The following is a 23,305-nucleotide window of genomic DNA, read 5'->3' as shown; positions in this document are numbered from 1 at the left end:
CACACCAGCCCAAACAACAGTGTGAAGGCCAGGGACAGACAGGTGAACACGCGAACGGGACGACTCTGCCACGACAAACACATCCTAGGTCCTCCAGAAGTCCTGAGGTAGCCCCTTCGGCCCCAACAATGGTATCCTATAATGTCCTGCCATACAAACTCATGGAGGTTTCCCAATCCTAATTCTGTCACCTGCACTATTTTGAAATCGGTCACAGAACAAATGACTGAACAGACACCGTATGAGGCTTAAAGCTGCATGTTGTGCTTTCGAATGTACTATGGCTCTGCTGGGCGGATTGTGCTAAGAAGGGATCAGGCAAGGGATCAGGCCGAATGCCAACTGCTTAGGATGGCGCGTATTTGAGCGAGGCTATGCTGGCTGGCTGGCAGATGGTAAGTCTGGCTGGATGCGAAAGAAAAAACGAATATACATTGAGCTTAAAGATAATGATTTTCGGGATGTTCATTTCATGCGAACTTGCGTCGACGTCACTTTTCCAGGCGACTTTACGACAACAGCCGGCCTGCCCTCCGGGCTACCCCGGCCACTACCACGTGACGTTGTATGTACCAAGGTTGATTATGTGCTTATTTCTGAAACATTTGTATGATCTCTCGGCGGCACTAACAGCTAAGCTGTATGTGGACTGACCAAATGCTCTGCGGCTTTTATATTGTGTAATGCCGATTTCACTTCGCTCGGTTACCGCTACCTCCAGTTGCTCCTTTTGTTACGGAGAAAACCTCTCTGGTCTAGCCGACGAGTGTGAGTTCCATGCTCCTTGCTCAGAGACCGCTTAACGGCACGGCTGAGACTTTTTCGGGTACAGCCCATTGGCGTTATTGCGCTGTGCCGAGGAGGCCCTTCTCACGCTGTACATATCATCAAACTATATCTCACCACTCGGAGGTCCTCTCCGGGACCAACCACGCAACGAGCGCCGTAGTTTGCGACCCAAAGTTTGACGGCAACGATGTCATCTCTAACAAGGATGACACCGACAGACTTAGGGTTCAGAACGTGGCTTCTGATTCTGCTGAGGGCCCCATGCCGCTACTTCAGCGGGAGTCGTCGTTAATATTTCACCAGCAAGACAATTTGGGGCAATGCTATTCATCTTCAACGGTGTCTGCCATGGCGAGACTCATGGGCCTTCATGATGACCAGGAGCTTCTTGCCGCCGGACAGGCTAGCGTTGTCGTGCTTCCGAAAACTCGGTTGCTACATGTCCTGAAGGTACGGCATCTATTATTGGCGCTGAACATGGGATTCGTTAACTTAGGCCGGGGCTTGGTGTTTACGTCAACTCCAGCCAATGCTGCTTTGGGCGTCGGCACTTGATCCTTTGTCTTTGTGTACCCTAACTAACTTCTTGCCTCCCTTCTGTTTGTTGCTGGCCCCGCTTCTACCCCCCCACACACAACCACCTTAGGCTGGCAGCGGCACACCTCTCGACGAAGCGTCTGCAGCGCTGGCCCTGCTATGCGAGGCAGGACAGTACGACGCCGTCGTCCAGTACGGCAGCCCACTGCTCAAAGCCGCATCTGCGGCAGTGCCCTTCTCCCCCTTGGGCGTTGGCAAGCAGCCCGTGCCCCACCTGGAGCACCTTGCGGCTGACCTGGCGCTGTCGATTGCTCTGGCCCACATCAGCCTAGCTGGGGGTGCCGGCTCTGGCGGGTCAGCCAGCAGCAGTAGCGGCAGTAGTAATCGCGGTAGCAGTAGCGGCTTGATGGATCTTGAGGAGGTCCACAGCCACCTGGAGATGGCGTTGCAGGTAAGCTGGTGGGGGATGCTGGGTAAGCTGGTGGGGGGTTTGCTGGAGGGGTGCTAAGCTACGGTGGTTGAGGATGCGAGGGGGGGAAGTCGGGGTTGGGTGATGTAGGGGGACGTGAACAGGTGTAGGGGGTGCGGGGGTGGGGGTTGTGAAGGATTTTTATTATGCCGTCCTCACTCCTTACCTTAGCTAACCTTCCGGAGCACGTAGTCGGCTTTCAGCTGGAAAGCCCGTGGCTGATGGGATCTACTGACGTAGCCACCGTTGCCATCGCTCGTTTAATGCCGTACAGGTTTTGGAGCGCCACTCCGTCGCGCTGCCACTGCAACAGGAGGTGGCGTACTGCTTGCAGGTGCTGCCGATATTGCTGCTGCTGCTACTGCCAATATGCTAGTGCTGCTACTGCCAATATGCTGCTGCTGCTACTGCCAATATGCTAGTGCTGCTACGACCGATGCTTCACACACCCTCGTTTTTGTAACAGGGTGTAGCGGTGGCGCTTGCTGAAGAGGTGCTCCGAAGCACTCCGCCCGTGGCGACCCCACCAGCACCACCGCCAGCTGCTGCTGCTGCTGCGCCGGCTCCGGCTGGATCCGGATCCGGAACCTGGACGGGACCCCTGGCTAAGAACCTGGCAAGTGGGGGCATAAGGAGCGGTTCTCTGAAGAGTGCTGCGGCGGCTGTAACCGCCACCGCCACCACCGCCACCGCCGCCACCACCATTCCAGGCGGTGCACCTGCCGCCGCTATCGGCACGTCTTCGACACCGTCCGACAATTCTTCTGCTTCTGCCATAGCAGCCCGGCGCTCGAAAGCCATTTCCGTGCTTCGGAGCGCGCTGTGGCGGGGGGGAGCACCGTCGCATTGGCACAACCAGAGCCACCCATCGGCCCTGTCGTCGCCGCAGCGAAAGCAGGGGCGTCCAGGAGAGGCGCAAACTGCGTCCACGGCGTTAGAAGCAAACGGCGGAGGCGGCGGTATCCGGGTTTCGGAGCTGACACCCGACGAGCGGTCGGAAATGATGGCGCCGCTTCGGGGACTGCTGACGGCGTCGGAACATGTACGAGCGGAGTGTGGGTGGTTTTTGGAGGAGCGACTTGAAGCTGTTGTGTGGGAGTTTCCGTACTGAGATCTGCTCGGGAGGATTCGGGTTGCTATTCGTATCAGACGCCTTCGTACGTGTACTTGGAGAATGGATGTTCGTACCAACTCCCCATGTCCGCGCGCAGATTGCATTGTATGGACCTGTCGCGAGTGGCCAGAAGCCGTACGGAGCCGTACAACTTTTGGACCAGGAGCTGTACGACCTGGCGATTGCGCATCTTGCACAAGGAGTGAGCACCGGCTGGCCGCAGCATGTACTGCAGGTCCGTACACGTACACGTACACGTACACCTGTCAATTGCGTCCCCCTGCCCATCCGCATCCATTCCATGTCCCGTCACCTTGTTTTCAATGTGTATTGTGCAGGCCTTGTCGTACTTCGAGCGCATTGCACAGCAGCAGCAGCAGCAGGGCGCCCTGGAGATGGCGCAGCCCGGCGCAACCGGCGCCGCCGACGTCTCCTTCGAACGCAGAGTGTGTGAGGCTCTGCTTGGTCGGCGCACCACTGCAGCCGGGCCGCCGGATCCTCCACTGCCCATATCGCCGCCGTCAGCGGCGTCTACAGCCAGTAGCGCTGCCGCCGTCGCTGCCGCCACTGCATCCTTGCCGTACAGCCTCACCGGCGAGGATTGGGGCGACTTGGACGAGTCAGCGCTCCTGCGTCGGCTAGAAGCGCAACTGGTGATGGCAGCGGCGGGCAGCAGCAGCGGCGGCGGCGGCGGCAGCGGATTACTTGCGGGCCTTAGGGGCGGGTCGGCGGAAGGTGCCGTGTCGTTCGAGGTGGGGTTTGTTTATGCCGCGGATTGCAATAATGGCCCCCTAATGGAAGCGCGCTCTTTTCTTAAACCGCGTGGGGACGTGGTTTTCGCCACGGTGGATGTTTTTTTAGGGTTTAGGCGTGACGTGTCGTACGGCTGTGTGGCTGACGTGTCCGACCGCTGCACCGAACTGTTCCAGGTGAACGAGCGAGGCGACGGCGCCGGAGGCAGTGAATACAGCGACGACGATGGCGCTGTAAGCTTAGCAACGGCGGCGGCGGCGGCGGCGCCGGCACGGAGGGTCTCAGCTGTCGGCAAGGCAGCGGCGAAGGCAGCCGTCACGTCGGTGGACGGCAGGCCGCCGGCCGCTGCCGCCGCCGCAGCAGCAGAAGCGGCAGCTGTTCCTGTGCATGGCGACAAGTTATCGGCGGTGGGGAAGACGACGACGCAGCAGCAGAAACAAGAGCAACAGGTTGCTGCGGCTGATTTGCATGGCGACGACGGTAAGGCTCGCCAGGAGACGGATCGAGGTCGCGGTCGCGTGGATGACGTGGCACACAAGTACGGCTGGGCGGAGAGCTGGTTGGAGCTGTCGGTGATGCCGTGCTTCCCGGAAATGGCGGGTGCGGGGACAGTGTCCCTGGCGAAGTGGTTCAGTGACCCACGGGTCGTACTCTTCAACAAGGTACAGGCCTATGTTGGCGATCACACACGAGGGGTTCCGTTTCCTCCTGCACTCCAAATTTAAGAGTGGATTGTCATTGGAGCGCTTGAGTGCCTTACGCGTTTATGCGCCATACCTCTGCCTCCATGTGCCGTACTGACCTCACGCCTCCACGTGCACGTCCCTGGCACTCTTGAGGTCGAAAACAATGTGGACAGATAGCCGATTTGTATGTATGTAATGATGCAGCGTCAATTTCCCAACCTCCTGCTTGCCGCTACTGCCCGACGATTCCCATTCAGCTGACTGTCGCTGCTTTTGCTTCCATTGCTTTTGCTTCCACTGCTGTTGCTTGTGCTGCTGCTGCTGGTCGGTTGTTGACGACGAGTTGTGCAGCTTCTGGCGGTTCGCAGCGGGGAGGTGCAGCTGATGACTGCCTCGCGGCTGGGCAGTGCGGTGGCGCATGTGTCCGACGCCAGCCGCCAGAGGCTGTGGCAGCTGTGGCAGGCGGCGGCGAGCGCAGTGGTGAGCTCCACTAGGGGCCACAGCAGCCACCAGCACCCGCAGCAGCAACAGCAACAGGCGGCGGCCTCTGGTGCAGCTGCTCGTACGGCGGACTCTGCGAATCTGGCGGCGGGCTGGATGGTCCCCTTCGGTCTGATGCGCCGGAACTCCGTACCGGAGAAGTCCGTACGGCCGCCGCCGCCGCCGGCCCCGGCCCCGCACGGAGGCGGCAGAGCTGCCGTGGCGGTGCAGGCACCGCCGCGCGCCGCTACTGCCGCCGCCGAAGCCACCGCGAGCGCGAGTGCCGGCGACGTCTTGGAGTGGCCGCGAGCAGCAGCGGCGGCGGCAGCGCTTCCACACCAGGTGAGCTTATGTACGGATGTCGGGGTGGATGTGGCGGTAACGGCTAGGCAGGGGACCAGGGGAGGCGAATACACATAGCTCGCGCCGCCGCCCCGCCGCTGCCGCCGCAGGACTCTGAGCAGCTACCGCTTTTTGACGGGGGTCCGAACACCAATAATGTCGTACCGTTCCCAGCTGGTACGGCTGCAGCTGCTGGTGGCAATGTTGGTGGTGGTGTCGGCGGCAGTGCCGGCAGTGGCTCTGTCGGCGCCGCCGTGGCGATGCCAGTATCCCCGACGGCGGTCCCCGCTGCGGCGCCGCCAGTCGCTGGCGGGTTGGTAGACGTCACCGTGGCGGCGCCGCCAGCGAACGTCGCCGCCGATGCCGACGTCAGCGTTGGGGGGGGGGCGCTGTGGGTGCCCGATGCAGAGGGCCACCTTCACCCTCGGCCACGGATGGTGACGCGTGCCGTACATTGCGCGGCCGCCGCCGCCGCCAGCATTAAGGAACGCGTGTCGACGCTGCCAGGGGCGCCTCGGGACTGGACCATCGTCGGGCTGGATCAGGCGGCGATAGAAGAGGCAATGAGCCGTGATGCCGTACGGCGAGTGGCGGCCGCCGCGGCGCAGGCTATTTGCTTGGGAGTGCTAGCGGCGTATGTGGGCAATCGGATTGTAGCTAGCGGCGCTCTGCAGGCCGCGGCTGCCAGCGGATACAGCGCGGCGGCTGCTGCCGCGGCGGCGGCGCCAACGGTGGATGCGTCGACGGCGCAGGTGGCGGCGGCGGCGCGGGCTGTGGCCCGTTGGCTGTGTGGAGGTGCAGCTGGGTCTGCTGCACATGAGGCGCTTGGTTCCTGGCCACTGCAGCTGGGTGCGCAAGATGGAGGACAGAAGACGGAGGCGCTTCCATTCTCTGTAGAGGCAGTCGGCGTGGGGGTAGGTGGGGAGGAAGGCAGAGAGTGTGTTTTATTTCTGTTACATCTTTGTTACATCTTGCTCCATGGATGCTGTATATGGATACGAAGGACAGGACGCAACGATGCGAACCGCTGATGATTGCCATTGCCGTACATTGCATACGTCGTCGCCGTGCCTTGCTGCTCCGCAGAGCGTGGGCCGCCTTGCCGAGCAGTACGGCAGAAGGGCCGAGCTGGACGAGCCGGCCGCGGCGGCGCTGGTACGCGGCTGGGCGGCCGCACGCGCCGCTGCACCCGCCCTGACCGACCCACGGGACCGTTCCGAGCTGTTATCGGTACTGCTTGGGGGTCGGGCCCTCAAGGCCGCGAGAGCGGAGGCTGAACGGAACGCGCGGATGGGCAGGTGTGTGGGCCGTATGTTTGTCCGTATGTATGTTCCTGTGTGTGTCCATCAATACGCTTCCCCAACACCCGTACACCAACATATCCGTACATGTCCGGGAAACACTACATCATAATCCTTACCACACTGAGAAACATCTCCCCACTTCTTTTCACCGTCTTTTTATTGCTTTCACGGGTTTTAGGGTTTTTGTTGATTCATTCACGCACACCTCTTTTCATGATCGCTGTGGCATCATGCAGGCGTGTGCACGTGCAGCGCATTGATGTGGAGGTGGAGCAGCTGCACGTCCGCACTGCCAGGGTGGTCGTCCCCGGCTTCGTCAATGCGCTGGGGCAGGGACACGGCCAGGGGACCGGGCCGGAGGTGGCTGTGACGGCGGTAGTGGTGACGACGGGCACGGAAACCAGTCGGGCGTCGCCGCTGCCATTGTCGTACTGCTCCACGGAGCGGCTCAATTTGACGTTTCGGAGGACAGCAGCACCGGAGGCACCGTCAGGTGCGACGTCGGGTGTATGGCGGCTGGTTGACGTACGTGACGCGCCGCCGCCAGCTCTGTACTGATGGCCATGAGCGGCTGGCATGTGCTGGTGATGGTGCTGCTGCTGCTGCTGCTGCGGCGGCGGCGGTGACACTAACCGTTGCAGCTGCTGCTGGCATTGGCGTCATTGGCTTGGTGTGGCCCCACTCGGCGTGTCACGGCGGTTACGGTTAGTGTTACAGTTACCCAGCGGCTCATCATCATCAACACCACCATCATCATCATCATCATTATCATCATCATCATCATCGGCAGCAGCAGCAGCAGCAGTTCTCCCGGCTGTTGCTGAGGGGGGCGGCTGCTGGCTCCTCACTGCACCGACACACCTCACTCCTCAAGCGCTGACCTGCCGAGGTGTTGTCCTCGGGGGGTGGGGGGGTGGGAGGCCGTTAAAATGGCCAATGGCCCTCGACGGAAGTCGCTGCAAATGTACAAGTGAAGATGATTATGGAAGAGGAAGGAGGAGGAGGAGGTGGAGGAGGAGGTGGAGGAGAAAGTTGGAAGAAAGCATTTTTTCGTTATGACGCCGGCGGATGAACGGCGTGACATTTCTTTTCATGGAAAGGTAACCCACCAAAGTTGGCGCGGAGGGAGGGGCAAGCGCCAAGTGAAAGAAGCAGCTGTCGGTGCTGTGTGTGGGAGGGGGATGCTGCCTGACGACCTCCTGACCCCGACGGAAGTTCGGGAAGCGGAAGCGCGGGAGAGAGAGGAAGGGAGGGAGGAACACGCCCCGCTACCAGGGGAAATTTTGGCTCCACGGTTGTTCTGCCCCGTCCTTCCCTGTCCCTGTCCATTGTTATCGCCCTGCCGCCTGCCGCGCAAAAAGGGTTTTCTAAGGAGCCCCCCCTAGGCCGTTCTGTAAGGCTGCTTTACTTTTTGCCGGTGCAATTGGACAACAGCGTCCTGATACAGTTTTGGCTGGTTGGGAATTTTGAAGAATGAGCAGTCGTGTGTGTAGGATATATTTTTGAGAGCATTTTGCTGCGTAGCTGCCCGCTAAAAGCCCATACGGTTCTTATACATTGCTCTGGTGGCTGTGGTAGTGGTTGTTGACAGTGCCAATCTTCAAGCTTGCTTATTGTGCTCGCTGGTTAGGAGTTACCCATTCCTTGGAGTGCTGAGAGCGGAGCGAAATGGAGGGCGCGGCTTAAATAGGAGATATCTTGGCGTCCCTTAGTGGCTGCGGTGCTTGCATGCACATCCTGTCCTCTATAATCTACTTGTTCCTTGTCCTTGTTCCTTGTCATTGCTGTTGTCTGCGCACGTCGAGGCTGTATGTGTTGAAAAACGTGCTGTCCGTCTGTCTGTCCGTCCGCCTCGGAGGAAACATGTTCTTAGGTTTCTTACATCGCGCTGTTGACAAGACCCAACAGTGCGATCATCCCTACCCGTGTGCTTTAGGGAGTTGTTGATGATGATGTTGATATCGTTGATGATGATGTTGATGTTGATGGGGGGTTGATGATGTTGACGTTGATGTCGTTTTGGAGAGGAATATCTGAGGGGAGGATGACTTTCCGTGCGTGTGCAACCTCTCCAATGTCATCTCCTGTTTGTACATTTCATCCCGCCTTTCCTTACCCTGTACGGCGGTACGGCAGTGCTAAACCGGGCGTGGTACGATGGCAGCGGCGGTGGAAGGCCTCTTTATGATCGGCTTCCTTTTCTATTATGTTTGATATATTACGACACCGAAAGCGCCCTCCTGCTTCTCTCTTTCTCTACAGTGTAAATCGCACAATGACAAGTTGTTGGAAATGCAATACTGACGTTTCATTTTGGTCGTCTATCGCTTCCGATAGGCGGGTCGGAGTTACCACCTACATTTACTTTGTCAAAAAATATTCTTCGTCAAGGTTGTGATGTCTCAGAGGATGTACACCAGGGAACTGCCGTACTTGGTTTTCTCGGAATCGGTGCAGTTCAGGAAAGAGGAGGTAGATATTAATGTGCCTAAGGCACACCTCTTGAGAAAGCGGGGCCGTGCCCTGCGATGTATGTAACATATGCCCGGGGAATTTGTGTTCGTAATTCGGACATCGTTTTCACATCTGCATGTCCCCTTTCCTTCGCTGCTTTCGTACATGTCGTACAATGTTCCGCTGCTCCCTTTGCGCGGCCTGCTTACGTCCCGGCGTATATCGCCATGGACCACCGTCGTCCCAGCTGCGTTTCCGAGCAGACCCCGGCTTGTCCTTCTCTCCTTCCAAGGTCTCTGTTTACATCTGACTTTCTGATAGGTCTCTCACAAGGCGAATTTGGAAATGGTGGCGACATGCGTCCCGACATCGGGGGTACGAAGTTCACATTGGCAACCCCACAGCGGCAGAGCGGACATGCACGGAATGTGTTTCAAATGTGTTTCCCACCCTCCCCAGGGTCGGGGAAGGAAAGGGAGAGCGACAGACAGACAGACAAACAGAAACGCGTCCGTCAGGTGGTGATCAAGGTGAGAATAGCATATGAGTAAGCTATGCTGGCCTTTGGCATCCGCGTAGGCCTCTAATGACGGTGGTGTTTGTGGGACTGTGTTTTGCAGGTGGTGCCATACTTCGAGCGGCAGTATGGGGGGCGTGCCGCCCGGTTCCAGCAGGGCCGACTAAATCAGGTGGTGCAGCGCCACCGCCGCATGGTGGCGTTGCTTGGGGAGCGGGCGACGGACACCATGCATGTAGTGGATGACGCTTCGGGAACCATCGCCATTGCCAGCCTCAAGGCGGGTGGTATGGGGCACCTGGTGTGCCTGGCGGATGGCTCATGCACCTGCAAGGCTGGCTCCGTCAGTGGAGTGTGCGTTCATCTGGAGGCGGTCTACCGCTTGCATGGGCGGACGGTGCATGCCGGCGTGCCGAGCAGCTGGGCTTCTCACTGTCCACATCCCGAAAGCCGCAGGTCGCTCGGCAGGCAGCAGATGTGATGGTGTTCCGGAGCCTGACGACCAAGTTTTTCGATGCCGGCAAGGTAGCGCTGCCCTATGTATACTAAAGGGTGTTACCCAAAAGAATTGCAAGAAGAACTGAGGCTTGGGCGGCCACCTCAGCAACCGCCACCAACCTCGGCCGCGAGCAGGATCCAGGGCACCTTCACGTTCAGCTAGATACAAGAACGATATGGCCATATCTGCCTTAGGGTTTTCCAGCAGGCGAAGTTTCAGCGTTCGCGGATCTGGCCAACGGCTTCGTACGCTAAACGAAGTGAGTCAGGCGCCTCCGGCGGACGTGCCATGGACTTTGAGCCAATTGTTTGTGGGGTGAAACGACACTTATCTTACTCTAACCAGGGTACGCTAAGTGGCAAATTGAAGCCGGCCCACTACACTGCTGCAATACAGTTGCAGCAACTGTATTGCCGACCGCGACTCTCAGCAGGTCATCGCTATAAGTATTTTTTGTAGAGCTGGTTACCATAACGTATATGGGGATTGACGCAGCTGAACCGGAACTCGCGGGAGCTCGTTCGATCTGATGGATGCGATAGAAGCGGAAATCCTGAAAACTGAGACTGAAATAAAGGCTGTTGAGACACGGCTGTCGACATGCAAGGATGATGAAAAGGATTATTTAAGGGAGAAGGGGCTTCTACTGCTCAAGAAGGAAGTGCAGCTCCGCGCGGAGAAGAACGTTTTGCTTCGAATCTGTGAGTTGTGCCACCGCATGTTTGAGACCTTCGCGCAGACCTGGACATTGCATCTTTGCTTTAATGGCTTTACTGGGTCCGCAGGGGGGTGTCAGTCACTCCACAACGGCTTGCGAAAGAGGCTTGTTTTGGTACATTCAATCTCTATCCCTGTATGTTACTTTCAAGGCCCCTCATCAAGTCTGTTTGGTCGCGTTAGCAAGCTGTATGTTACTTAACAAGTAGCACACCCCTACTGAGTGACTATTGACCTGCGTATTTAACCCTCGTTTTTTCCTTTGCGTGCAGCTGCGGCGACTGCTGTCCCGCCACCGGATGCAGGCATCTTTGGTGAGTTCGACCTCGTTTGCACATCACTCCCTCCTCCCCCCTCCTCGCGCACACAGACATGCCCTTCCCTTCCGCTCAACAGCCTCTCCTCCCATTTGCCCTCCTCCTTTCCACCCCAGTTCTCAATTTCTAGCTTCTTCACGTTCCTGGCGTACACGACGTCCATTTCGTAATCGCGTTGTCAATTCCGTCATCTAGTACGACATCTTCTGCGTCGTCCTGCGCCGCATTTGCATTTCTGATTTCTTAGGGTTCCTGCGTTTCTTCCACACTTCCATAGGGTGGTTAGGTCTTCTTCTTATTCCCGGTTTCCCCAGTCTGCCAGCTTAATACTCCCCTCCACCGGCATTCGCATGCGTTATTTTCTTCATTTTCTTCATCGGCCGCTGCTCGCAACCTTTCTTCCCCTCTGCCTCGCATGTGCCCTTGCCCGCCGCTTCTGCTGCCTGGCCAGGTGAGTCCGAGGTGGTTCGAGCTTTGTCGGTGAATCGCGTTGCGTCGGTCGGTTATAGCCGGGCTACGGTGGTTGGGTCGGTCGGGTCAGGGGCGTGTTGGGAGGTTGGGAGGAGCACTTGCATGTCAGCAGCAGCTTATCATCACCTTAATCAGCCAGTTCTGTCCAGGCTGGCGGACAATTTTTCCGCCAGCTGACGTCCTAGCCTCTTTCTCAACTTACATCAGTTTTCTGCTCTTCGCCGCCTTAACACCTACCTTTACAATATTATGGGTGGTCTTCCTGCTCTCTTTCCGCACTTTATTTTAGTCTTGGCGGCTGGGTAGGAAGTTTTTCCGCTATCGCCCTTGAGTACATCATCGCGAGGACTTCTTCTTGACAAGCGCCGACTGTTTAGTTATGCCTTCCTTACTTCTGGCGCATCAGTCTTTCCTTGGCATCAGCTTCACTCGTTCGTAGTTCGTCTTTTCCCCCCTCCTTCCCCTCCCTCCTTCCCCCATGCCTCCCCCGCCTTCCACCCCTCCTTTCCCCCAAACTCCTCCCACACCCCTCCCCTCCCACACCCCACCCCTCCGTTTCCACCCTCCGTTCCCCCCACACACACACCAACTCCTCCCGCACCCCTCGGTGTCTCGCTGATTGCCTAGTCACAGAAATTCAGTGAAGGTGCACGGTACGCCGTACTAATTTCGTACGCTCTTCCATTCTATGCCTAAACGATTTCCCTAATTTTCTACCAAGGCAAGTTCCCTCCTAGATGGGTATGAGGACAAGAATTAATCAGTTTAATAAAACTCTCTTGGCCCTTAAATCTCCGCAATTCCAGCTCAGCAACCCGTTTTGAGTTGAGAGCCACTCTTTTAACCCGGTGCTCTTTTAACCCGGTGCTCATCTGATCCACAGTCAGTGGCTCGCCACCAATCAGGGTGACGCACCTCGGTCACATACAATGTGCTGATACCCCTCGGCTTGGCTGTTGGCTAATAATCTGTTCCTGGTCCGTGCTATTGCGCATATTGATATTTGCAGGTGCTGACACGACGGCCGAGTACCTGAAAAAGTGCCTGGCTCCATTCCCTGCCGAGGCCTTGCTGACAGGCCAGAACCTGCAGCAGTGCCTCGAGGGGGACCTTGGGGAGGGGCTCCGCCTGCCGATGTCGACAAGGGCCGCTGAGCGGTTGCTTCGCTTGCATCCAGGTCTGAAGGACCTGGTGGTGTCGAAGAGAGATGACCCACGGGTATGTGGTTGTCGGTCAGTCCGGCGGCATTTTTTATTACTGCACGTAAGGCAGTTGGACACGCAGTTGAGGTCCACACCGGCGGCTAGAGCTGGAGCCGTTGAATATGCATCGCCATGTCCCAGTGGCGATGAAGCTGCACATCACAACACTGTGGCTGGTACTCTGCAGGCGGCCAAGGCAACACACCTGCGCCGGTTCCTTGCGGAGGTCGTTGCGCCCTGGAACATGGAGTTGTACGGGTCGTACAACGAGCCGTACACGGCGTTCTCCACCTATACAGTGGTTCAGAGGCCGCTCAAGTTCATCGCGGAGTGCTTGAATTGGCCTGTTCTTGAGATGACCAGGAATGTGAAGGAATGCGTTGGAACGACAGGTGTGACTTTGGGCGCCCCTAGCAGCGTTCATATCATGAACCAGTCAGTTGTCCTTTCTGCTCTCACCTATATCCACCTTACACGCCCCTCTTATCTCCTGGGCAGCTCTCCTTTTCCGGTCCTGAGCATGCATACCTACATCCACCTGTGCTGCTTAGCTCCATTGCGGCTGTGTGTTGTGTTGGTCGCTGGTTATAAATTATCCTGCCATCCTGCAACGCTTATGCTCTATTTTGCACCATAGTCGCAAAACGCAGGCCAGACTTCCTTTGCTGGGTCGACAATGCCCTCTTGTTAAAGGGTGAGGAGACGTACTCGAGGGAATTGTCCGTAGCAATTTGCGAGCTGGGGCACAAGATGCCGGACCCGTGGGCCACACATCTCCTGCCAGGCTGCCCCGCCCCCTGCATGCTGGCCTTCGTAGCAGCCGGCACATCGCTGCAGGTAGGTTGTGAATATTTGGTTGGCGTGTGTGTCGCACCTCGCCTGACACTAGCACTCTCCTGGTGCAGCTGGTTGTCGTGGGCCCTGTTTGCTTGTAGACCTCTGCCTAATCATGCTGCATGCTCTGCCGACGCCTGTTTGGATTCTTTTCCCTTTTCACCCATTCCTCTTGCATCCCTCCCCCTTTCCTATTTACTCTGGTTGGCGTGAACCTGGATGGCAAGTTCTTCTGTATCAAAAGAAGGTAAGCCCTTTCGATGTCCTCATGTCTCGTCAGGGTGCCCTGTCATTTGCCCGCTTTGCTGTTCTGTAGTAGGCTGGGCACTGCTGTTTGGTATGCACCCACCACCTCCCACTTTGCATGGTTGTTGACTCAGCTTTGCATTTTGCAGAAACGACTGGATTACGCCCGAGCCCATCAGCAGCATCTACGAGCTCTCGCAACCTGCTGGGCGGTTGCAGGCAGTGCGAGCCACGTTCAATGTCTACAGGCTGCTGGCTGGCTACGCGGCAAGCATTCCACAACTTCCATTTGCTGTTGGCCGCGCCCGGCGCTTCAAGGATGGGCGCGGCAACGTACAGAGCTCCATCGCCTACCTCACTGGTTAGTGTTCCACTATGACCGCGAGCTTGCTTTTAGTCGGTGCATTCACGCGTTGAGCTGCAGGCAGGTGTGAGCATGCTTCTTCATGTTTACTATGTACCTTGATGAACCGGTTGGTGTGCCGCTGCAAGGATTCGCATGGATTGCCTTGCAGTTGAAGCGTGGTGCTGTATTGCTATCAAGAGCCTGATACGGTTTTGCTGATATGCCAGGCACCTCTGCACAGCAATCTGTCTGCGTTAAGTACGCTTGCTAACTGTAAATTTTGGGCTGCGGTGTGTATGTGCAGGCTTCGTTCGGAAGAGTATCATGAACTTCTCCACGTGGCATTCGGAGTATACAAGCTTCGAGCTGCTGCAGGACGTGTATCAAAAGATGAAGCGGCATGACGGCAAGATTATCCAGCTGGCTTACAATATGGCTGCACCGCGCCTGGAGAATGATGAATACATCGTTCACCTGGCCCCGGTCGGTGTGCCCTGCACGGGGCCTCCGCATTCCGAGGAGGATCTCAAGCGCGCGGTGCATGACGTCCTGACCGGCCTAGAGGCATTGCACGCTGAAGGCAAGGTCCCTGCTATAACCGGCATATGTCTAATGCCAGGGTGTTTGGCTTGCTGCTGCGCCACATGCATTTGTTGCCAGGTGCTTGATTGTCGCTGGTGCATCTGAGAAGGCATACATGTGTGTGTGCACGTGCAGGCTTTGTGCACCGGGACGTGCGTTGGGCCAACCTCATTTTCCTGCCGATACCACGCAAATGGCTTCTCATTGACCTGGAGCACGTGGGCAAGGTCGGCTGCAAGTGCAGCGATCCACCCTACCCCCTGAGGTACTGGCGCAGGACCACCCTGGAATGCGATGGCACCTACACACCATACTCAGACCTGGACATGGTTGTGGATCAGCTAATGAACCACTTGGCGTTTCCATTAAGCAGTGCGGCTCTGGACCTTCGGCAACAGCTGGAGAGGCGCAGCCTGACCGCCAAGGATGCGCTGAGGCACACGTGGTTCTGTGGGCTGTAAGCTGTACATGCAGTGGTTCATGTCATGGGCAGCCGGCTTGAGGTGGGGCGTTGGGTGGTTCTCTGCCCGCCGCTTTTTATGAATATAATATAATAATAATAATGATAATAATATTAATATTTAATAATAATAATTTATAATAATAATACGCCTCAGCTGGACCCAAGGCGTGTATTAAGGGGGCAGGAGTGGAGAAGTCATGGGTTTACCGTTGCCTTTGCACTGCCCGCCACCGGTTTGGTGTTTGACTTGCTCTCCCTTGTCTTCCAGGCTCGCACATGGTCCATCTCTTTTTCGTTTTGGGGCCGAGTTATTACGTATTGTTTAGGATTACAGTGTGATCGTGCAGACAGCAGCAGACAGCTCACTCGCGTTTGACCGGCAAGGGCTGTAGGTCTTTCCGAAAAGTGCCCCTGAAACCCTAGGCTGACGGCCTCTTGCTTGGTGTAGCGTATCTGTCCCCCAGCTTTGGCGAGATGTTCCGCTAGTATGCGGTGTTGTTGTGCCTCTTGTCGATGAATTCTGCTGCCGACTAGAGGGCGTCTGGACCTTCCTGCTAGCTAGGGCTGTCCGTACCAGTAGTCTAGGCAGCACTTCAACAACCTGTGCCTTCCAACCTTTCGGTTCAGGTTACTTGTGCAGCAATGTCCAGTAGTGGTACTGTTGCGAATGTAATGGTGGTGTAGAGCGTCAGGTTTGTATATCCCATGTGGACCTCTGGCTTCACTAGGACCGTCCGTGATTCCACGGTTGAGTCCGTTGGTGTAGAGGCCAGCGTTGCATTCCGGTCCGTTGGTTACACAGCCCCTCGTTAAGTTGACTGCGATTGTTACAGTGGGCCCTGATCAGGTCGAGTGCAACACTCCAAGAAGTGTCTCCTGCACAACACTGTGGGCCTTTATGAACTCGTATGTTTGTCCAGCGACTGGTTGATTTTCGTAATAATTCTGTTACTATATATCAAAACAGGAGCGAAGCTCCGTGAGTGTAAGATTGTACTTAACGAAAGGGGATAACCGAAGGGGACACCAAAGGGGATGACACCCGGTTCTTCTAATGTCTCCCGCACAACACTGTGGGCCATATTCGTAGCGAACTCGTATGTTTGTCCGTATGTATGTTCATGTGTGTGGGTCCATCAATACGCTTCCCCAACACCCGTACACCAACATCCGTACATGTCCGGGAAACACTACATCATAATCCTTACCACACTGAGAAACATCTCCCCACTTCTTTTCACCGTCTTTTTATTGCTTTCACGGGTTTTAGGGCTTTTGTTTGTTCATATTCACGCACACCTCTTTTCATGATCGCTGTGGCATCTTGCAGGCGTGTGCACGTGCAGCGCATTGATGTGGAGGTGGAGCAGCTGCACGTCCGCACTGCCAGGGTGGTCGTCCCCGGCTTGGTCAACGCGCTGGGGCAGGGACACGGCCAGGGGACCGGGCCGGAGGTGGCCGTGACGGCAGGGAAATTTTGGCTCCACGGTTGTTCTGCCCCGTCCTTACCTGTCCCTGTCCATTGTTATCGCCCTGCCGCCTGCCGCGCAAAAAGGGTTTTCTAAGGAGCCCCCCCTAGGCCGTTCTGTAAGGCTGCTTTACTTTTCGCCGGTGCAATTGGACAACAGCAATTGGACAACAGCGTCCTGATACAGTTTTGCTGGTTGGGAATTTTGAAGAATGAGCAGTCGTGCTCGTGTCTGTAGGATATGTTTTTGAGAGCATTTTGCTGCGCAGCCGCCCGCTAAATGCCCATACGGTTCTTATGAATTCCTCTGGTGGCTGTGGTTCAACCATTCGGGTCTAAATGTACGGCGGCCGTACGGCAGGTTTGGACTTCATGTGTTGCCGTTTGGATAGGTTGCCAACCAAGATGTGGTGATGGGTACTGATGAGAAGGGTTTGGGTTGATGGGTGAGGGCTGAGGAGGGGTGGTTCCTACCTGTTCAGTTGGTATCTTGGATTGCTGGTCCTAACACTGGTGATGAGGTGGCTGTACAGCCCACCGCTGGCCATGCAATATATTAATATCGGCTGCTCGGTTGGTAGCCCGTTATGTCGTTGGTGTTCGTGGTCGTTGAGGTGATCGCGTTGAGTCTGTATGTGTTGAAAGACGTGCTGTCCGTCCGTCTGTCTGTCCGTCTCGGAGGAAACACGTTCTTAGGTTTCTTACATTGCACTGTTGACAAGACCCAACAGTGTGATCATCCCTACCCGTGTGCTTTAGGAAGTAGTTGATGATGACGTTGATGTCGTTTTGGAGAGGAATATCTGAGGGGAGGATGACTTTCCGTGCGTGTGCAACCTCTCAGATGTCATCTCCTGTTTGTACATTTCACCCCGCCGTTCCTTACCCTGTACGGCGGTACGGCAGTGCTAAACCGGACGTGGTACGATGGCAGCGGCGGTGGAAGGCTTCTTTATGATCGGCTTCCTTTTCTATCATGTTTGATATAATACGACACCGAAGCCCCCTCATGCTTCTCTCTTTCTCTACAGTGTAAATCGCACAATTTCGTTGGAAATGCAATATTGCCGTTTCATTTTGGTCGTCTATCGTTTCCGGTAGGCAGGTCGGAGATAAGCAAACTGGTTCGAACCTGGTTTCTTACCACCTACATTTACCTTTTTCGTCAAGCTTGTGATGCCTCAGAGGATGTACACTAGGGAACTGCCGTACTTGGTTTTCTCGGAATCGGTGCAGTTCAGGAAAGAGGAGGTAGATATTAATGTGCCTAAGGCACACCTCTTAAGAAAGCGGGGCCGTGCCCTGCGATGTATGTAACATATGCCCGGGGAGTTTGTGTTCGTAATTCGGACCTCGTTTTCACATCTGCATGTCCCCTTTCCTTCGCTGCCTTCGTACATGTCGTACAATGTTCCGCTGCTCCCTTCGTGCGGCCTGCTTACGTCCCGGCGTATATCGCCATGAACCACCGTCACACAGCTGCGCTTCCGATCTGACCCCGGCTTTTTAACGTCTCTGTTTACATCTGACTTTCTGATAGGTCTCTCACAAGGCGAATTTGGAAAATGATGGCGGAATGAGTCGCGACATCGGGGGTACGGAGTTCACATTGGCAACCCCACAGCGGCAGAGGGGACATGCACGGAATGTGATTCAAATGTGTTTCCCACCCTCCCCAGGGTCGGGGAAGGAAAGGGAGAGCGACAGACAGACAGACAGAGAAGGAATAACGAGCATGGGTGAGAGCTATTGTGAGGTGAACCCACTTACATGCCGCCACCGCCGCCGTACACCCGCCTCCTCCTCCCGCAGCATCACCAGCAGCTGAATTAGCCGCCGCAACCGCCAACCGCTGAGTAGCCTGTTTCCAAATTAGGTCATCTCGCCCCACAGAAGTTACCTTAAACAGCAAACTACTTCCTGGAATTTTGGTTGTGGGGTGGTGGGTGTCACGCCAAAACATCTGGAGCGCACAAATCATGTGCCACGACCGAGTTAGCCGCTATCCGCAGGTGGCCAAGCCAACCGAAAGTAGTAAGGTGAACCGCGTGTTGATTTATTTGAGACTTTGGGTAGCGTATGAGGCGCTTTCCGTTGTAATTTGAGGATGTTAGGTTGTCGTTCATCTGTCGTTAGTCGTTTGGCTGTGATCCATCCGCATTTCTTATGTCTGTTAGCACGTCATATGGCGTGACATGGGGAATAACGCGATCATGGAAAAGTCGGTTGGACCGCTCCAGGAAGGCTTCACACATGAGCCGGAAGGTATCCTACCAAGAAAGGACTTTGAGCCAATCGCTTGTGGGGTGAAACGGCACATATCTTACTCTAACCAGTGTACGCTGAGTGGCAAATTGAAGCCGGCCCACTACACTAGTGTAACTACAGTACTGTAGTTGCAGCAACTGTATTGCCGACCGCGACTCTCAGCAGGTCATCGGTTGGAGCGTGCTGATATGCACAACATCAGAAGAGCCGCCTCGTTACAGCGAGCGGGAAAACAAGTCTCGGCTGTGCCGTTGAGCGGTCTCTGAGCAAGGAGCGTGGCACTCACACCCGTCGGCTATACCAGGGTTGTTCCCTCCCTGATGAAAGGAGAATCGTTTTTGGAACAGGATTACACTTGCGAAGGGGACTGCGTTTCACAATGTTTTACGCGAGATATGTCTTGCACTGCGTTCTGAATGTACTGCCACCAACTGGTGTGCCATGATCCTAAGGGGTGTCAGATGCTTAGGGGCGCTTCCCGGCGCTGCACCCGGACCTAGATGGAGAGGGGAAGGTCAATTTCATTTCGTCGAGTCCGGTTCATTTTAAAGGAGCGATGACTGGTAGAATCCACGTCTTATTACTACACCCCGGGAATTTGTGTCGTAAAACCGAAACCAGGGGTTAAGATGTGCCGGCATACCCATAGGATGGGAACGCCGAAACACACGACTTGCTACAACCCTGAAAAATCATCAGTGCTGCGGTTTCGCTTAGGGCGTGGTCTTTGGAGGTTAGACGACCCAACGACGCTGGTGTAGGGTCTGTGGCAATAATAATGCAGTAGAAGGACGAGGCGACGCACGCTGATAGCCGAGCAGTAAGCCTGAGGTCGCTTATCTTGTTCCTGTTTTCTCTTCATAAACTCCTTTTTTGATTTTTTCCTTTCCTTTGGTGTTTCATCCTTCTTTTTGACTACGCAAGAAGTCGCGGTCCATGAGCCTCCTGGCTCGTCTGGGCCTTACGAGCCCTCGCGAGCTTGTAACACAATGTGACAAAACAAGCTCAGATGCACATGCAAAAAACCATTACTTTCAATCGCAGTGATATTATTCTTTCCTTTGCATGCAGCCACACTTTCCATGATCTACGGCCCAGAAAGTAGAGCATCGTTCAAATACGCGCCATCCTAAGCGGTTGGCATTCGGCCTGAGCTCTGCCCTGGAAGTCACCGGTCACCGCTCAGCCGGGGGTCATGGAAGCAGGCAGAACCAGCTATAAGTCAGGCGGCAGCAAGCAGGACAGTACCACATTACCCCCAAAGGCGTTCCAGGCTGCGCTGGAACTCTCGCAGCTACTGGATACCGGGCTTGACAAGGATACTCTTGCCATTCTGCTAGAACTCCTGGACGCCGGAGTCAACCCGGAAGCACTCGCAACCGTGGTGCGCGAACTCCGGCGCGAAGCGGCTGAATACCAAGCTGCTGTGGAACGTCTTGAACGTGGGAGCGCGGGCGCAGTTGCACCGGGTGTAGCCCAGGGACTGCGCCCACGACATTAACAGGGCTGCCACCGCGGCGGTCGGGAGGGAGAGCGCGTATACGGCTCTTCCGTGTCGCGAGGGCCCAGTTTGGGGACTCCAACCACCTGCCCTGGAAGAGCAGGCTAACTTCAGCGGTTTACGCGTGCGTTAAGTCTCAGCACAACTACCTTCGTGGCGTACAGGCGATTAGCCACCTCACCCCGGCATCTCGACGGAGGTTGCAGGTTCAGTGTTTTAGCAGCGACACCATCCAGCATCCAGCACTAGCGCAATGGCGACTTCGCCAACTCGCGGCGGTCCCGGTACCGATGACTCTCCGGGGGCCTGCCGCGGGCCCCCCATCGGTGGCGAGGGCAAGGACATGGTCCACGACATGCTGGCTGCGGCAGGTCCCCAGGGTATTGCTCAAGTGCAGGAGGTGCGGGGTGGGCATTAATGATGCATCACAAGGGAGGGCCCTTGACAGGCATGGACCACTGCCAGGCCGTCTATATGGCCGAGTTTTTGGGAAAATGATGCAGCGCTCCCATTGTGTCGTAGTATGTTGAGGCTCAAGGGCCATCGCATTGTGACATTGCATGGATTGGCCTTACATTATGGAGCATGCATTGTGGTGTTCCCCTGCGCTTGCGGCATGCAGCGCTCAAATAAAGTGACAACGCCATAGCAGTAGCACAAACGTCTTTGGCTGTGTCCAAATGAATGCGCGTTGGCCATGCTTCAGGCCTGCCTCATGCCGTACCCGCTTGTACGATGTCTATTGGGCATGCTTGAGATTATGGACGTCACGCGGTCAGAGGTGAGGCTGAGTTGGCTGGCTGGTTTGGTGTGTTGTGCCTTGTGAGTGAGCTGGGTGGACCACTCGGCGAGCTGGTGAAACCCAAGAGGGGGCAATGTGATGGTCCATTCAATGTCTGGCCATGCCCCCGCATGTCCAACACGTATGTACCTGGCCGCGGGCGGTTAGTGAGGTGCAGCGGAACCCACACGCCACGCAGTTTCCCATTTCCGGCAGGCCAATCGTGACCCAAATCACCTTGCCCTTGTCCAGGCCCGACTACCGCCATTCTACCCTGTTCGGCCTCTCCCACCATGGGCTGCGTATGTAGGGTTCTCATCTTGTTCCACTCTCACTCTCCTTTTCCCTGTCCCTCGCCTACTTAGTCCTAGTCCTAGTCGGGGCCAGGTGGGTTTTCCAATGCGTCCTCTCATTTTCCTGCATCTTCGAATTTGAGGTGATACCTGATCCGCCGGTTCCTTGCTTCTATCTCCTCCGGTGCCATCCCAGGCCCACCGTGCAGTCCTCCAGCGCGCCAAGGAGCGTCTTCTAGCCCGTGTAGCGGCTCTGGACAGCCGCGCCGATAAGGCTCGTTTGGAGCGACTGCTGGCGGCGTCCTTCACCTACCTGGGCATGGCGGACATGCGCGAGGTGAGTGGGAAGGACTGGGTTCTGGAGCTGAGGCTGTGCAGGCAAAAGTTGTTTGGCTCGTCGACGCGGCAAACGAGCTCCGCAGATAGCAAGGCCAGATAGCAAGGCAGGAGTTTGGCAGGAGTTTGGCGGTCGTCGTGCATATTGATATTCACTTGCACGTATCATGTTAATTACATGCAAAATGCATATGGCATAAAACTGGCTAGGGAGCGACATTTGGCGGGAAGCTGCTGTTACTTCGAGGGTCGGCCACTCGACAGCCCCAGGGTGGGTACATGCAAAAGACGAAATGGCTGCCTGGCGGGGATGTAGATTTTGGGTCATGTGAAAAGTGGCGCAGTGGGCCGAAGGAATGCGCGGCAGAATCGTGCAGAACCGCTGTGCGGGAGGGATTTGAGTTGCCTATTGAGGCAGAATCCTCCTGACGTGCGCGCCTGAGGGCCTGCGGGTCCCTTCAACCAATCTGCACCTCAGGTCCCCTTGGCGGTCATGGAGCGCCTGGAGAGGGTCCCCGCACAGCACCTGAAGCAACTGGCAGCGGACACCGAGGTGTTCAAGATCCTGCCGCCGGGGGTGCAGCGACAGGTCGGTCGTGGCAGAATATGTGGGATTGGGTTTGTGAGGAGTGGGATGGGGATCTTGGCGGATTATGGGTGGACCTAAGGGCGGTCCTGGCTGGTTCCTGGGAGAGGCGGTGAGCTTTATCGCCAGGAAGGTTTGGGAGGGTTAGAGGCGGAGGTGGTGGTGGTGGTGGTGGTGGAAGCTGAGGAAGAAGGGTAAGGAGGTGGCAGAGAGGCCGATAGGACCGATACCGCCCTGGTCATGCGATTGGCTGGATAGCTGGGCGGGTGTGCCCTTCATGAGCTCCAGCAAGGGATCCGTGTGGCGGATGCAATGGCTGTTGCGTCCATATTCGAGGTCTTCTCTACGGCTGCTTGTCAGGATTGCCAAGGTGCCATTGCCCGGCCAGGGAGGGCTCGCGTGTCCACCTGCACGTTGTCTAGTGTATACTCTTTGACATAGTCTGGATGCCATGGCCGCCTTGACCTTCCCGTCAATCCTGGTCCTTATGGCAGGTCTGGGAATACGACAAGAACTTGCTGCAAAACGATGCACTGCCGCTGGTAGGCGCCTACAAGTATGAAACCGCCACGTACATGCGCGCTTTGGCGGCGGACGAGTTCCTGCCTGCCGTACTGGCGGCGGCACAGCGCCTTGCCGTCACGCTCACCGCCGCCACTCCGTCCTCCGGCCCCGCGGGCTCTACCGCTGACCCGGACTCCCTAGCGGGTGTGGGTTCCGGCAGTCGCGGCGGCGGCGGCGGCCGCGGCGCCGGCGGAGTCAGGTACCGCGGCGGTGCTGGCGCCGCGGCGGCAGCGGCGGCTGCGGGAGTGGCGGGGTCGCACCTGCTGGGGGGTCCTGGCGGTGGCCCTGGCGGCCCCGGCGGTGCGCCGGTGGGCATCACCCGCAAGATCCTGCGTAAGGGCTCCCGGATCACGCAGGCGCTCAAGGGCATGGTGGGAAACAGCCCC

The 23,305-nt window shown here is 56.6% G+C and overlaps 2 protein-coding genes across 2 annotated transcripts; both read left to right on the top strand.

The window, feature by feature from the left end:
• Positions 1-392: 392 nt before the first annotated feature.
• VOLCADRAFT_97527 (uncharacterized protein) lies at positions 393-9,994 on the top strand (the record flags this gene model as incomplete). Its single annotated transcript, XM_002956491.1, has 16 exons — positions 393-395; positions 913-1,239; positions 1,436-1,777; positions 2,262-2,415; positions 2,506-2,885; positions 3,007-3,144; positions 3,248-4,324; positions 4,606-4,828; positions 5,034-5,170; positions 5,281-6,084; positions 6,257-6,468; positions 6,711-6,967; positions 7,116-7,178; positions 9,388-9,458; positions 9,549-9,842; positions 9,902-9,994. 16 exons carry the CDS (start codon positions 393-395, stop codon positions 9,992-9,994), a joined length of 4,575 nt encoding a protein of 1,524 aa, XP_002956537.1.
• Positions 9,995-20,095: 10,101 nt separating this feature from the next.
• VOLCADRAFT_49112 (uncharacterized protein) lies at positions 20,096-20,269 on the top strand (the record flags this gene model as incomplete). Its single annotated transcript, XM_002956490.1, has 1 exon — positions 20,096-20,269. A coding segment is annotated over one exon (174 nt), but the record flags the coding sequence as incomplete, so codon positions are not given.
• Positions 20,270-23,305: the final 3,036 nt, after the last annotated feature.

The sequence above is a fragment of the Volvox carteri genome (genome assembly GCF_000143455.1).
Source record: "Volvox carteri f. nagariensis unplaced genomic scaffold VOLCAscaffold_61, whole genome shotgun sequence".
Classification (NCBI taxonomy): domain Eukaryota; kingdom Viridiplantae; phylum Chlorophyta; class Chlorophyceae; order Chlamydomonadales; family Volvocaceae; genus Volvox; species Volvox carteri.
The sequence above is the reverse complement of the archived record's forward strand: the minus strand, read 5'-3'. Positions and strand labels throughout refer to the sequence as shown.